General features: G+C 36.7%; 1 protein-coding gene across 2 annotated transcripts in view; it reads left to right on the forward strand.

Annotated features, from left to right (window-relative positions):
* The first annotated feature begins 5,031 nt into the window (after positions 1 to 5,031).
* LOC141403616 (zinc finger protein 711) overlaps positions 5,032 to 13,891 on the forward strand; it is a 44,753-nt gene continuing 35,893 nt past the window's right edge. Inside the window, exons 1-6 of one of the 2 annotated variants that reach the window (XM_073986303.1) lie at positions 5,032 to 5,168; positions 5,913 to 6,408; positions 6,563 to 6,691; positions 6,862 to 7,169; positions 7,244 to 7,588; positions 11,985 to 12,129. In XM_073986303.1, coding sequence (XP_073842404.1) covers positions 5,916 to 6,408; positions 6,563 to 6,691; positions 6,862 to 7,169; positions 7,244 to 7,588; positions 11,985 to 12,119 — 1,410 coding nt within the window. In that variant the 5' untranslated portion in view covers positions 5,032 to 5,168; positions 5,913 to 5,915 and the 3' untranslated portion in view covers positions 12,120 to 12,129. Of the gene's footprint in view, positions 5,169 to 5,912; positions 6,409 to 6,562; positions 6,692 to 6,861; positions 7,170 to 7,243; positions 7,589 to 11,984; positions 12,862 to 13,891 lie in introns of those variants that run through there. The other variant, XM_073986302.1, reaches the window with a different exon arrangement.

The raw sequence follows: 13,891 nt of genomic DNA on the forward strand, positions 1-13,891 counted from the left end.
GTGGAAGGACAGCTGTGACTTTAGAACGGAAAATGTGGCTGTTTACCACTCAGGAAATCAGCACGGCATTCATAGAAATGGAGTATGTATCATTGTAAAAAACCACATAGCCTCATGCATAACTGGATATGTTCCACTGTCAGATAGAGCCATTCTACTTAAAATAATGGCAAAACCAATAAACATCAACATAATACAAATTTATGCTCCCACATGCGATGCAAATGCCAATGACATCGAGGAATTTTATAACAACATTGAGCAACTATTAAGAATGACAAAAAATCATGAAATTAATATTATACTAGGTGACTTTAATGCGAAGGTTGGTAAGGATGAAGTCAAAGACATCACTGGAAAATACGGTCTTGGAAACCGAAACGAAAGAGGAGACCGACTTATACAATTCTGCCAAGAAAATAATATGAAGATTATGAACACATTTTATCGTCTACACCCCAGGAGATTATACACATGGAAATCACCGCAAGATAACCATGGAAATATTGTAAGAAACCAAATAGACTATGTGCTAATAAACAAAAGATACAATTCCTGTGTTACGATGTGTACAACTTATCCAGGTGCTGATATTCCATCAGACCACAATCTACTGGTCTCAAAATTGCGCCTCAAACTGTCCCTAACACGGAAAAAGAAATCCCAGCCGAGAATCGATATCGGAAAACTTACCGATCCTATCATAAGGGATGAACTGCAACATCAAATAAACACAGAACTAGGAAATATCAATGAAGACAATTTGGATTTATTGTGGAACAACCTAAAAACTATTATAAATACAGTTACTAAGAGCACACTAGGAAACCGATCAATGGCAAGAACTGAAGACTGGATAACAGTCGAAATTCGAGAACTTTGGGAAGAAAGAAGTAAGCATAAAAATAAAAATTATGAAAAATACTGGGAAATAAACAAGGAAATAAGATCGGCAATCCGCGCAGCAAAAAATGACCAACTAAATAGAAAATGTCAAGAAATCGAATATCTGCAATCCATACATGACGACTTTAACCTACACAAAAAGTTAAAGGAATCTGTTGGGACGTATGGAAGAAAGTCTAACGCTGTCATATTTAATGATAAAAACGAAGCAGTATTTGATATAGAGGGTAGAAAGACCATATGGAAAGATTACATAGAAAAACTTTTCACGGATGACCAACGAGCACCTATTGAGAATAATATAAACAATTCTTTAACAGGATCACCAATAACACGATTAGAATTAGAACGTGCCATACAAACCCTAAAAGATAAAAAGGCTACAGGTCCAGATGAAATACCATCTGAAGTTTTAAAACTAATAGATACCAGCAATATCGAACTCCTCATCACTCTTTTCAACCATGTATACGACACTGGTCAATACCCAGCAGATTGGCTCAAATCTACTTTCATCGCCATACCCAAGAAAAACTGTGCCAAACGTTGTTGCGAATTCAGATTAATAAGTCTAATGAGTCACGTACTGAAAATATTTCTAAAAATTATTCATCAACGCATATATAGCAAATGCGAAAATGCTATGGGGAAAACACAGTTTGGATTTAAGGAAGGGATGGGTACCCGAGAAGCTCTATTCTGTTTGCAGATTTTAATTCAGAACTGCCGAGAAGCCCAAAAAGATGTTTTCATCTGTTTCATTGATTATGAGAAAGCATTCGATACGGTTAAACACGATAAATTAATGGATATTTTGGCATCAATTGGAGTACAAGGAAAAGAATTACGCTGCATCAAAAATTTGTATTGGAATCAAAAAGCACGAATCGACGTCAGTGGTGAACAGACTGAAGAAATTGTTATTTCAAAAGGAGTTAGGCAGGGGTGCATACTTTCCCCATTACTATTCAACGTGTACTCAGAAAAAATATTTCAAGAAGCGTTAGGTGGAGAAAACATTGGAATAAAAATTAATGGACAATATGTGAATAATATAAGATATGCGGACGACACCACATTACTAGCTGGGAGCATATCAGGTCTACAGAAACTTGTAGAAAAGCTGGCATTCATAAGTGAAAAGTTTGGGTTAAAAATTAATATGAAAAAAACTAAATATATGATCGTAAGCAGAAAGAACGAACATCGAAATGCGAAGCTTACTATACAGAATACCGAGATCGAGAGGGTACACACATTTAAATATCTGGGAGTTCTAATAAATGACCGGTGGGACTACTCCAAAGAAATTACCAGCCGAATAGAAATAGCGAGAGATGCGTTTTTCAAATACAAAAAAGTATTAGCAAGCCACGAAATAAATGTAACAACAAAAATAAGGTTTATCAAGTGCTATGGTTGGTCAGTCCTCTTATATGCTGCCGAAGTCTGGACACTTAAAAATTCCGATGAAAGGAAATTGGCAGCTTTTGAAATGTGGACATTCCGCCGAGTACTGAAAATACCCTGGACATCAAAAATAACAAATGACGAAGTACTTAGAAGGATGCATGTGAACCGACAACTAATCTCAACAATTAAAAAGCGCAAAATATCTTACCTTGGACACATATTACGGAATAACAAATACAAAACACTACAAACAATACTTAAGGCAAAAATTGAAGGAAAACGTGGAAGAGGTAGGAGAGAAACAACGTGGCTCAAAAATATCCTGACATGGACTGGCTATAATGATGAATACACACTTTTACATGCCGCTAAGAACAGGGAGCTGAACATCATTGTGTAACAACAAATAATTATAAATATGTATTTAATATTATGCATATATGTAGCACTGAAATATTATTGTACGATCACCAATATCCGAATAACGGATGAGTAAATAAAGAAGAAGAAGTTGCTTTTCCATCACTAGTTCAGGTTTCGACATGGACTCCAACTCCGCTCCATTAAAAATTTCCGTCTCGTGAATTACCGCAATAATGTTCGCAACTTAAGTTTTTTTCTTTATTTTATAACAAATTCTCCGAAATGTATACACTCTTGCTTGTCTTTTGAGGAAATGTGTAGGGATCAACCAACTGGTTTTTTCTATCGGCATCTCTACAGCAACTGCTTATAAAATATATCGAACGGAGTGCATTTTTCATAACTCTGTTGGACTACATCGAAAGATGTTGTGAAATCATAACTCCAATTGCACAACTTCCAAAATTTTTTGCTAGGTCACTTATGAATTTTACAAGAGAGCGCGCAGCTAGGATGCACTCCATTTTGCTTCCACAGCACACAGCTAGGATGCACTCCATTTTCCATCCAAATCAAGGCTTCAGATGCGGTGCTCTGGATTGAATTTAAAGGCATTCTTCGGATTGTGTTTTTAATCAGTCTAAAGCAAATGTGTTCTTCTTTGGCATGGCGGTGTCGAAGTTTTTCGGCAATTTACACGCACACGACCCGAATGCACGAGAACAAATGTTTTGATTTGTTATTGTTTTATAGCTTGCGTGAATACAAACTTATTAACACACTGTTATAAGTTGCCAATATTTTGAATACATTGACATTTTCTCCGTTCTCTTTTTGGTCATGTCTGGTCTAAAGATGCAATAAAAATGCAAGCCATTGCGAAATATGCTAGAATAAATATGTAAACATACAAAGAAAATGCATTTATTATTTGAGTAAAACCATGGAGTAAACCAAGAATATTAAGAACTTTATTATATACATAAACACAAATTATAAAATGTTTCCATTAAATTCAATCGCAATTGAGTGTATTTCCTCCGTTCTCCATTTAATCCAAGCGCAACTGATTTTGCTTCATCATCTTAATGGTTTTTTTATGTTGCATTCCCATCACTAGTTCAGCTTTCGACATGAACTCCACTCCATTAAAAATTTCCGTCTTGTAAATTACCGCAAAAATGTTCGCAATTTTAGTTTGTATTTTTTATTTTATAACAAATTCTTCGAAATATGTACACTCTTGTTTCTCGTTTCTCTTTTAAAGAAATGATGTCGGCAGCGGCGGGTAGGGATCAACCAACTGTTTTTGTTTTGTAGGGACCTCTAAAGCAACTGCATATAAAATGTATCCACGGAGTGCATTTTTCATAACTCCGTGTGGACTGCATCGAAGGGTGTAGTGAAATCATAACTCCACATGGACAACTTCCAAATTTTTTTGCTGGGAACAACCACATGAAAAATGTGTAAGTGATGCCAAGATTGTTGCTGAAGGTTTCATGTGGTTGTTGTAACGCGACGCTCAACGGAACGTATGTGCCGCGGCCTCAAGTGCCGAGGCAATATAGACCGATTGTACTTGGCCCCATAATGACACCAATGTTCAGCATTGCTTTTATTTTTGATATTTGTTGTTTTTGTCCACGTTTTACGCAGAACACAAATCAAAAGATCGTCTGTTTCTGCTGTGCTAAAATAAATTACTCTATATTTTATCAATTAGTAATCGGTTACTCTGAAGACAAGCAAATCTGGCAACATTGTATTTATTACATCAGCTGTTAGTTTGTTTCGGCATAGGGATACGCAGTGAATTGCAATAATCGGTTTTTCGATTATTCGGTTTTCGTGAAAAACTTAAAACTCGATTTTCGGTTAGTCGATTATTTCAGAGTGTTCTAAAAGTCGACTTTCGATTAATCGTTAACCGCCGAAAACCGATTATAATCGACCATTTTCGTTGATGCGATCAGTAATGGTAATATGTATAAAAAAGGTATCGTCAATTATGCGGTTTTAGCACACCCAATAGTCAACTACGACTAATAGTCGACCACGATTAATAGCCGACTACGAATAATAATAGACTACGACTAATGGTTGACTACGAATAATAGTTGACTCCGTCTTCCGAAAGTCGACTAAGAATAATCGATTTTTCGGTTTTCACACAGTCAATAGTCGACTACGACTTTTGGAAATTTTACGGTTAATAATCGATTAATCGATTAACCGAAATCGATTTTACGTATCCCTATTTCGGCATTGTTTATTATTCTTTGTGTTGTTGCTATAAAAAGTTTTGTAAATTTTTTATCAATGTGTTACAAAAATGATTTTGTTCATGTTTTAAAAACAATTTGAGTCATTTATTAGAGCCATTCGTGATCTGTGAGATTAAACGCATATTCCGCGATAAACAAATTGTGTGATATTATTCTCTATTTTACTTAAGTCTACTTGTAATACGCAAAGGGTGTTCAGTAAGTATCGTATCAAACAGGGTACCTCAAAGTATATTTTTTTAAATTTTAGTATCGCTATTCTGTGATTCTTAGACGTTAAATTCGAATTTGAACTTTGCGAAATAAACTCGAAAAAAAAACATTTTTTACGTATTGTGAGAAAATTAAAATAACCTTAAATTTTTAAATGAAACTTGTGTTTAATAAATTACGCTATTCACGACACAGTACAGTGAAAATACATTATCTTTCCAATTTTCATGCGATGAAATATCATGTGGTATGTTCCAGTACTGCAACAATCTACTAATTTATACTATTTTTTTGGATAACATAAAGGAAAAAATGTTATCGTAATAAAAAATAGTAGCTTCTTGCAGGTTCTGGAGCAGAGCAATGGTAAACATTTTTTAAGGGTCGCTTACAAAGACAACACCTAAAACCATGACTATTTCTCTGTTCCAGAACCTGCAAGAAGCTACTTTTTTTACTACGATAACATTTTTCCCTTTATGTTATCAAAAAAATAGTGAAAATTAGTAGATTCTTGCAGTATTGGAACAGACCATATTATTATCAAAGGTGAACGTGGTATTACATATTTTTGAGACGTCAGAGACTCGCTTTATCTATTCAGGGATCACACACATCCTCCACACCCAGATCCGTTAAATTGTCTCCGACTGGTTATTTTTTATGCAATTTATTTATTATCCACAACCAAATTTGTTAACAATTATACATTTTTGTCTGTTCTTTAAGGAAATGGCCGATAATGCGGAATTGGTTGATGATTTGGATTCATTAATTGAATATTGCCCTGAATCACCAAGTACACAAGAAACAGGAGGTGATAATAATAGAATTGATGCGCCCGAATGTGAACCAGAACCCCGTATAGTATATGTTTGTGCTCTTTGTCTGCGCCATTATGATTTAAAAGAAGATTTAAGGGGACACATGATAGAATATCATAAATGTGTACCTAAGGACAAGGGAATTAAAACTTCCACGAAATGCGAAACGACAAAAGAAGATACCACCAAACAGGATACCACATCCATTACAATTTCCGAAAAGAGTATAGATACCCCGATAAACTTGGAAGTTAAACCGGTACCATTTAAAGATTTTCGTTTGATTTTAAGAAAAAATATGCACCTTAAATGTACCGCTGCAACAAATTGTGTTTACAAATTTACTAATGAAGAACAACGAGAAAATCACATTAAATGTCATGTAGAAGGAAAAGCCAATTTTAAAGGCCTCGGCACATACGGCGCGTTGAGCGTTGTGTTACAACAACCACATGAAAACTTCAAGAACAAACTTGGCATCACTTACACATTTTGCATGTGGTTGTTGTTTTCAACGCGCAACGCGTCGCACAACGTATCGTATGTGCCGGGGGCTTAAGTGTTACATGTGTGCAAAGTCTATAGACAACTGGAGACGATGTACGGCTCATCTATGGAAATCCCATCAAATTGGTGTGGATCTTCTTCAATGTCCGGTGTGCGAGTTTAAATCGTATGCCTCTGGTAAGATAATAGTTTATAATAATAAATTAATTAAAATAAAAAACATAAATGTATTGATTTACAAACAAAATTATTACATTGTGGAAACTAAAAGTTTTAACGGATTTTTAATGTTGTTTAAGGGGGTTTTCATTAATTATTTCAATATAATCTTTATTTATTTCTTCAAGCCCTAGTTTGGCGGCACATGAGAGTGCACAAGAAATGGCGTCCAAGAGTAATGCGTTCCCTCAAAGCTGTTAAGCGCAAACGTTTACAACAATTGGAAAAGGCAACACAGAATGCAGAAGAACAGGAGAAACCTAAACAAGTTATAAGGCAAAATAAATATTATTCTGAAAAAACATGTGAAATTTGTGAACGTAAATTTGTAAATGGAAAAACTTTGTCGAAACATATTAAAACGGTGCATAATAAAATTAAACCATTCATATGTAATGTATGTGGCAAAAAGACGGCAAGAAAAGCAAGCTTAATAGTAAGTTGATTATAATCAGTAGCACTTTCAAACCCCGAAATATTAATTATGTTATATATTTTGTTCATCTATAGATTCACATGCGCCAACATACTGGCGAAAAACCTTTACATTGTAAAATTTGCAAATTTTCAACACGTGATCCTAGTGTCCTACACAAACATCAAATGCGTCATAACAGGGAAAAAGTTAAGCTTAAATGCTCTTTATGTGACTTTTCTTGCATACAGGCCAATGCATATAAACATCATATGCGTTTAAATCACGCCGAAAGTTATAGTAAAATATCCTGTGATCTTTGCAGTTATGTTACGGTAAACGAGGCAAAATTAAAAGCCCACAAAGAAGATCATCGCAAGGGATTGATTCGCATAAATGAAGATTCGCAAAGTGGCAGTAAACCAAAGAAAAGCAATGAGGTAGGTACAAATATGCAATAAATTTACTGTTACAACCAGGGCTTCGGAGTCGAGCAATTTTTGGTCAGACTCTGACTCCGACTCCAGTTCAATGTTTTCCACGACTCCGACTCCAACTCCGTAGTCGGCTCCGGAAATAAATTCCACTACTCAAAATGTATAAAATACTTTCTAATCAGTTATTCCATATTTACATTAGGCAATTTTTCCTTGCGGCAATTGTTCTATACCCCCAGCGAAAACTATATAACAAATGTAAGACGTTTCGGTTCGTTAATGTGGTAAAATCCTTCAAAATACCAAAAATCCTCATAAAACACACTTGGTTCATCAAAAGTCCTTAAAAGAGCAACATTTTCTCATATCACACGAATAGTTTTGTTTTTTTTTTTTAATGGAAGGAAGATCATCGTAGAAGTCTTTTCACCGAAGACATTAATAACTTCTAAAAGAAAATAAGATGAGAAGACAAGACAAGTGAGCCTTTTATGAAATGACCAGTAAATTTTCTAGAAGATCTTCCAAGAGAATATGTGGGATATGAAACCACTATTCCAAAGTACATTATAAGCAATCAATTGACCCAAAAATGTTAAATTATGGTCCTTTAACTAAAGAATTTTCAACTTAACAAATTTTTGACTCCGATTCCAGCAAAATTTGAAACCCTGGTTACAACAACGGAAGAGCGAACACCAGGCAACCCGTCATTTCCCTTGGAACAGACCATCTTCCCATAATTGTCTCCATTAGCAGACCACCCGATTTCATTACCTCTGAACACCGCACATTCGTCAATAATAAGAAACCTGATTGACCGATAATGTGGAATTGGTTGATGATTTGGATTCATTAATTGAATATTGTCCTGAATCACCAAGTACGCAAGAAACAGGAGGTGATAATAATAGAATTGATGCACCCGAATGTGAATCAGAACCCTGTATAGTATATGTTTGTGCTCTTTGTCTGCGTCATTATGATTTAAAAGAAGATTTAAGGGGACACATGATAGAATATCACAAATGTGTACCTGAGGACAAGGGAATTAAAATTTCCACGAAATGTGAAACGATAAAAGAAGATACCGCCAAACAAGATGCCACATCCATTACAATTTTCTGAGCGTTTTTTGAAATGACCAGTAAATTTTCTAGAAGATCTTCCCCAAGAATATGTGGGATATGAAACCACTTTTCCAAAGAACATTATAAGCAATCAATTGACCCAAAAATGTTTCCGATTTTAAATTATGGTCCTTTAACTGATTTAAAGAATTTTCAACTTAACAAATTTTTGACTCCGATTCCAGCTAAATTTGAAACCCTGGTTACAACAACGGAAGAGAAAACACCAGGCAACCCGTCATTTCCCTTGGATCAGACCATCTTCCCATAATTGTCTCCATTAGCAGACCACCCGATTTCATTACCTCTGAACGCCGCACCTTCGTCAATCATAAGAAACCTGATTGGCCGGGTTTCATAGAGTTCACCAATCACCGCTTCAGAGAACTGCCCAATCCTTCTGATGTTCGGGTAGCGGAAAGGACGTTCCGAGACATCATCACTGCTGCAGCCGCTCGCCATATCCCTGCTAGTCGAATACCCGAAGTAAGACCAAACTTCCCAGCAGAGGCTGCGGGATTAGCAAATGAAGGTGATGAGTTTCGTCGAACCAACCCCAATGACCCCAGAGTCAGGGAGCTGACACTGGAAGTTAACAGGCTGGTCGGCGAGAATAAGCGGAACAAGTGGTTAAATCATCTGAAGAATTGCAACATTGGAGCCGGTATAGGTGAATTGTGGGCAACGGTTAAGTCACTCTCGAACCCTGGAAGAAGGGAGGATAGGACTTCAGTCAGGGCGAAGAGAAGAGTATTACGTCGCATCTCTTCCTGCCGAGGAGGAACCACCACAGTTTACAATGGATGATGTTGCCAATGCCATCAGGAACGCTAAATCATCCAAAGCGTTGGGCCCTGATGGAATCTCTATGGTAATGCTGAAGCAGTATCAGAAATAGTTATCAAGTTGCCGATCATCAGCATGGATTCCGTAAGCAGCATACCACGACAACAGCGCTGCACGCCATTACCACATATATTTGTCAAGGACTCACCCAGAGACGGCCGTGCGATAGAACAGTGATGGTGGCGCTTGACTTATCAAAAGCCTTTGATACAATCAGGCACTCCACGCTGTTTGAGGACATCGAGCAGACAACCCTCCGGCCAAACTTGAAACGTTGGATAGTCAATTGTATGTGTGAACGCCAGTCGTACGTGGAATTCAGGAACAAGAAATCCAAACCCCGTAGAGTGAAACAGGGAGTTCCCCAAGGTGGGGTGATATCTCCGGAACTGTTTAACCTCTACCTCTCCTATATTCCGCCCCCTCCAGACGGCATCGAGATCGTAACGTATGCGGATTGTTGTACGATCGGACAATAAATGCGACCTGTACTTTGTTTACAAAAATACATGGACAGACGGGCAGACAGACGGACATGCGTAAATCGACTCAGAAAGTTATTATATGTATATCCCTAAAAGGAACTATGGGTCTTTCTCGTTTCCTTTTGCATGTTACAAACTAACGCACAAAGACATAATACCCCTTACCACAAGGTGTGGTGTAGGGTATAAATATTCAGTCCTGTCAGAACGCCGCCCTGAGAACAGCAACAGGGTGCCTCCTGAAGTCTTCAGTGGACCATCTACATGAGGAGGCACAGATTCTTCCAGTAAAGCAACACAATGAGATGCTTTCGTTGCAGTACTTGCTTGGGTGTTGCCGTGAGAACCATCCCAATCACCATCTGCTGGCTAGGCCCGACACATTCAGGCATATCTGGAATGATATTCATGCTCTAGAGAGGGAGGTCCAACAATATAGGAGAGAACCCCTAGATCAACAGTCGTATCAAGCAGGTTTAAATAGTATTCACACGGATGCAGTGTTAAGGCCATGAGCAAATATAGTGTGAATAAAGTCCTCGAAATACATCCCCCATCTATCGCAGCTGAGGAGCGTCAGCCGCCACGACAAACTAGAGTAGTTTTGGCTCTACTACGCTCGGGGTATTGCAGTCGCCTAAATTCCTATTGGGCGGAAATCGACCGCGCCGTGCAAGACATCTGCCCAGTATGCGGAATGGGCCCGCACGACACACAACACCTTTTCAACTGCCCAGCCAAACCTACTCATCTAACTCCAGTGGATCTGTGGTTACATACCATCGAAGCAGCCACATTCCTGGAACTGGAGATAGACCCAGAGCCACATTGAACAGAGGAACGAACATACAAACATAATAATAAACACTGTTACAACAACAACATTGGTAAAGTGGGGCCTGCGACTTCAAGTCTTGTTGAACCCAACTATAGTTGTATTTATCCAATAGGCTGAGGTCTATTTTATTCATCATGAAGGAAAGGAGTTACTGTAAGAACTAGAGAAAGAGTAGACGTTTATCAACCTATCGAGTGGACTTTGCTTTCTGGATGGACAATATTATCCGTATAAAAGTCCAAAATCGGAAGAAAAATGTTGCTTCCATCCTTCATTTGTTCCCTAGATTAACCTCAATACATTCCCTTTGCGGTACACTTGCATGTACAAGTTGTGAGTCTCTCCACATGTGTAGTTCCCTGAGTCTCATATTAGTTCTAGATGCCTGGAACTGGATCTTAAGATCGGGCCTATGTCCTCCTTTCCTATTCACTTAATTTCCAGAAGCATTCAAACTCGGTGCGATTGATTCGTCGGCATCTATCCCTTAGGCTTCTCCGACTACAACGCGATAAGTACATCGGTAGGTGTCAGTCGAGTCATTGAGGGGGATAAGTTGTTGTTTTTGTGTACGCGGATTTAAATTATCATCGATGTATTAGAAACTAGTTAAATGGGAGAACTGGGGACAGACATGACATGCCCATATTGAAAAGGTTTCGTTGTCATAGAGCTGATGCCCTACTGCAAACCTGAAACACCGATAGAAACGGGTTTGTCTAACAACATAGCGTTAGGGTATCACTACAGGATAACCTTTGGTTCGGTCAAAACTTCATAAAAATAAAAAAAACCTTTTGTAATTCGAATTATTTCATTTGTAATTCGAAGATTTTCATTTGTAATTAAAAATTGTTTCGTTTGTAATTTGTATATTTTCTGTTGAAATTACAAATGAAAAAATATGAATTACAAATGGAAAAATTCAAATTCCAAATGGAAATATTAGAATTACAAATGAAGTTATTTGAATTACTAATAATTCGAAATTCAACAAGTGAAATGTTTAGAATTTCAAATGAAATAATCCAATTGCAACTGAAATTCTTCGAATTACATTTTATACTTACATATGTATCTTTGTTTGTTGTACTTTCCAGGCATCTACAGACTGTTTTCTACCGTTGGAAAGTATCGATTCAATGCCGCATGAACCGGCAGTTGATACCGGTGGAGTTACAATACCAGCACCCTCTGAAGACTCACAATTTCCCACATATTTAAATACCAATTGAAGAAGAAAATGTAAAACTCATTTTATGTTCTATTTTGTATTAATGTTTTATTCAATTTTATGATATGATTTGCAACACAATTTTTTTTTAATAATTATTAGTTTTGTTTTTATTTCTTGTTACATTTTGTTTTTAAATTTTCGTAAATATTATTTATTTTTTATAGGTTTTTTTTTGGAATTTTTATTTGTTTTGCATTTCTTTTTTTTATAGTTTTAACGCTTTTTCTTTTTCTTCCATGTAAGAGTTGTTGTAATTGTAAGATAATTTGCAAATTTAATTAATTCACAGTATCTAGTTTTTGGTTTTTATTTTAAAAAGGGATAACTTTGTGATTTTATTTATTTATTTTTTTATGATTTTATTTTATGGAAAATTATTTAATTTCATTTTTTTATTTCTTTATTTTATGTATGTTTTTTTCTGTTTAGGTTTTTTTATATAAAAACGACGCTAAATGTTAACGTACGTCAAAATAAGTTATTCTAGAATCCATTTTCAAGTTTTGTTTTTTTCTTATCAAGAATTTGAATATTTTGATTTGATTTTGAATGAAACAAATGATGTTTTCTTAACAAACTATTATTAATTTTTGGGGTTTCCTAGAAATTTAAATTCATATGATTTGATTTTCCAATTTTTTTGTTTGTTTTGAAAATTTCAATTGATGTAGTTTCGTCTTTTAGTGTATTTTTTGTTTTATTTGCCAAATAAAATTCTCATTCAAAATGTAAATAAAATGGTTACTAATTTTTTAACACTATGTAACGTTTTCGAAAATGAAAAAAATTCGGTTGCTAGAGGATTTTTTGAAAGTTACCACTATTCGGATCAGCACCTGTTGTGAAATTCTGTAACTCATTTTTTGATTTACCGACAAATGTCGGCAAAATTAAATCGCAAAATTATTAATGAAAAGCCGGTCAGTGGTAAGTTATGCGGCGCTACGTAGTAGAATAACATTCAACCCCGCCAGGATGCCAAACTAACCATGAGGAGACGAAGTTTTTTCCGGTATATCAACACAACAAGATGTTGTCGATGTAGTACCTGCTTGGTTCCACAATCTAGTGGACAGTCTTCCCCTACCAAGGCACGTCAGGAGAGATCTTCATGATTTGGAGGGAGAGGTCCAAAGGTACAAGCGAGAACTTCTAGATCAACGAGCATTCACACTTCAGCTGCAGTTGCGTAGGCAGTACAAAAGTACATGGTGAATGCCGTATTGGGAAACCCCCACCACACCACTCATCGCATCAAAAGAATACCGGCTGCCAAGGTAAACACGAGAGGTTTTAGACCAGTTAAGATGCGTACGATGCAGCCTCAACTCGTGTTGGACCCGCATAGGTTTAATTGTCCTGCCAAACCCACTCACCTGCCTGCTGATTCTTTGGACAGAATTTTTTTAAGATAACACCGATTTCCAGCCTACATTTTTGGACGTATATCATACAGAGCCTGCAAGAACAAGGACATTATAGGGACTAAAACCACAAGACATACACTGACTATATGCAACCGTGGTTCTGGCCATCTTAACCTATTGTGGCCTTGTCTGATGGCAGGAACTTGGTATAAGGTATATTTGTTCCACAAACATCCCTGAAGGGACGAGGGAGACTTCTCTCATATCAATGAGTGCACCCCGGCTCAATGATATGGGACCTACTTTTTATTGCCGAGTTCGAACACCACTTGTAGAGAAGTTTTTCATGGCTTGAATACTCAGGAAATGTCGCCAACATTACTGAGGAGTATTTTGCCACCGT

This window comes from Musca autumnalis, unplaced genomic scaffold (assembly GCF_047663935.1).
Source record: "Musca autumnalis isolate F117 unplaced genomic scaffold, ASM4766393v1 scaffold_4, whole genome shotgun sequence".
Lineage (NCBI taxonomy): Eukaryota > Metazoa > Arthropoda > Insecta > Diptera > Muscidae > Musca > Musca autumnalis.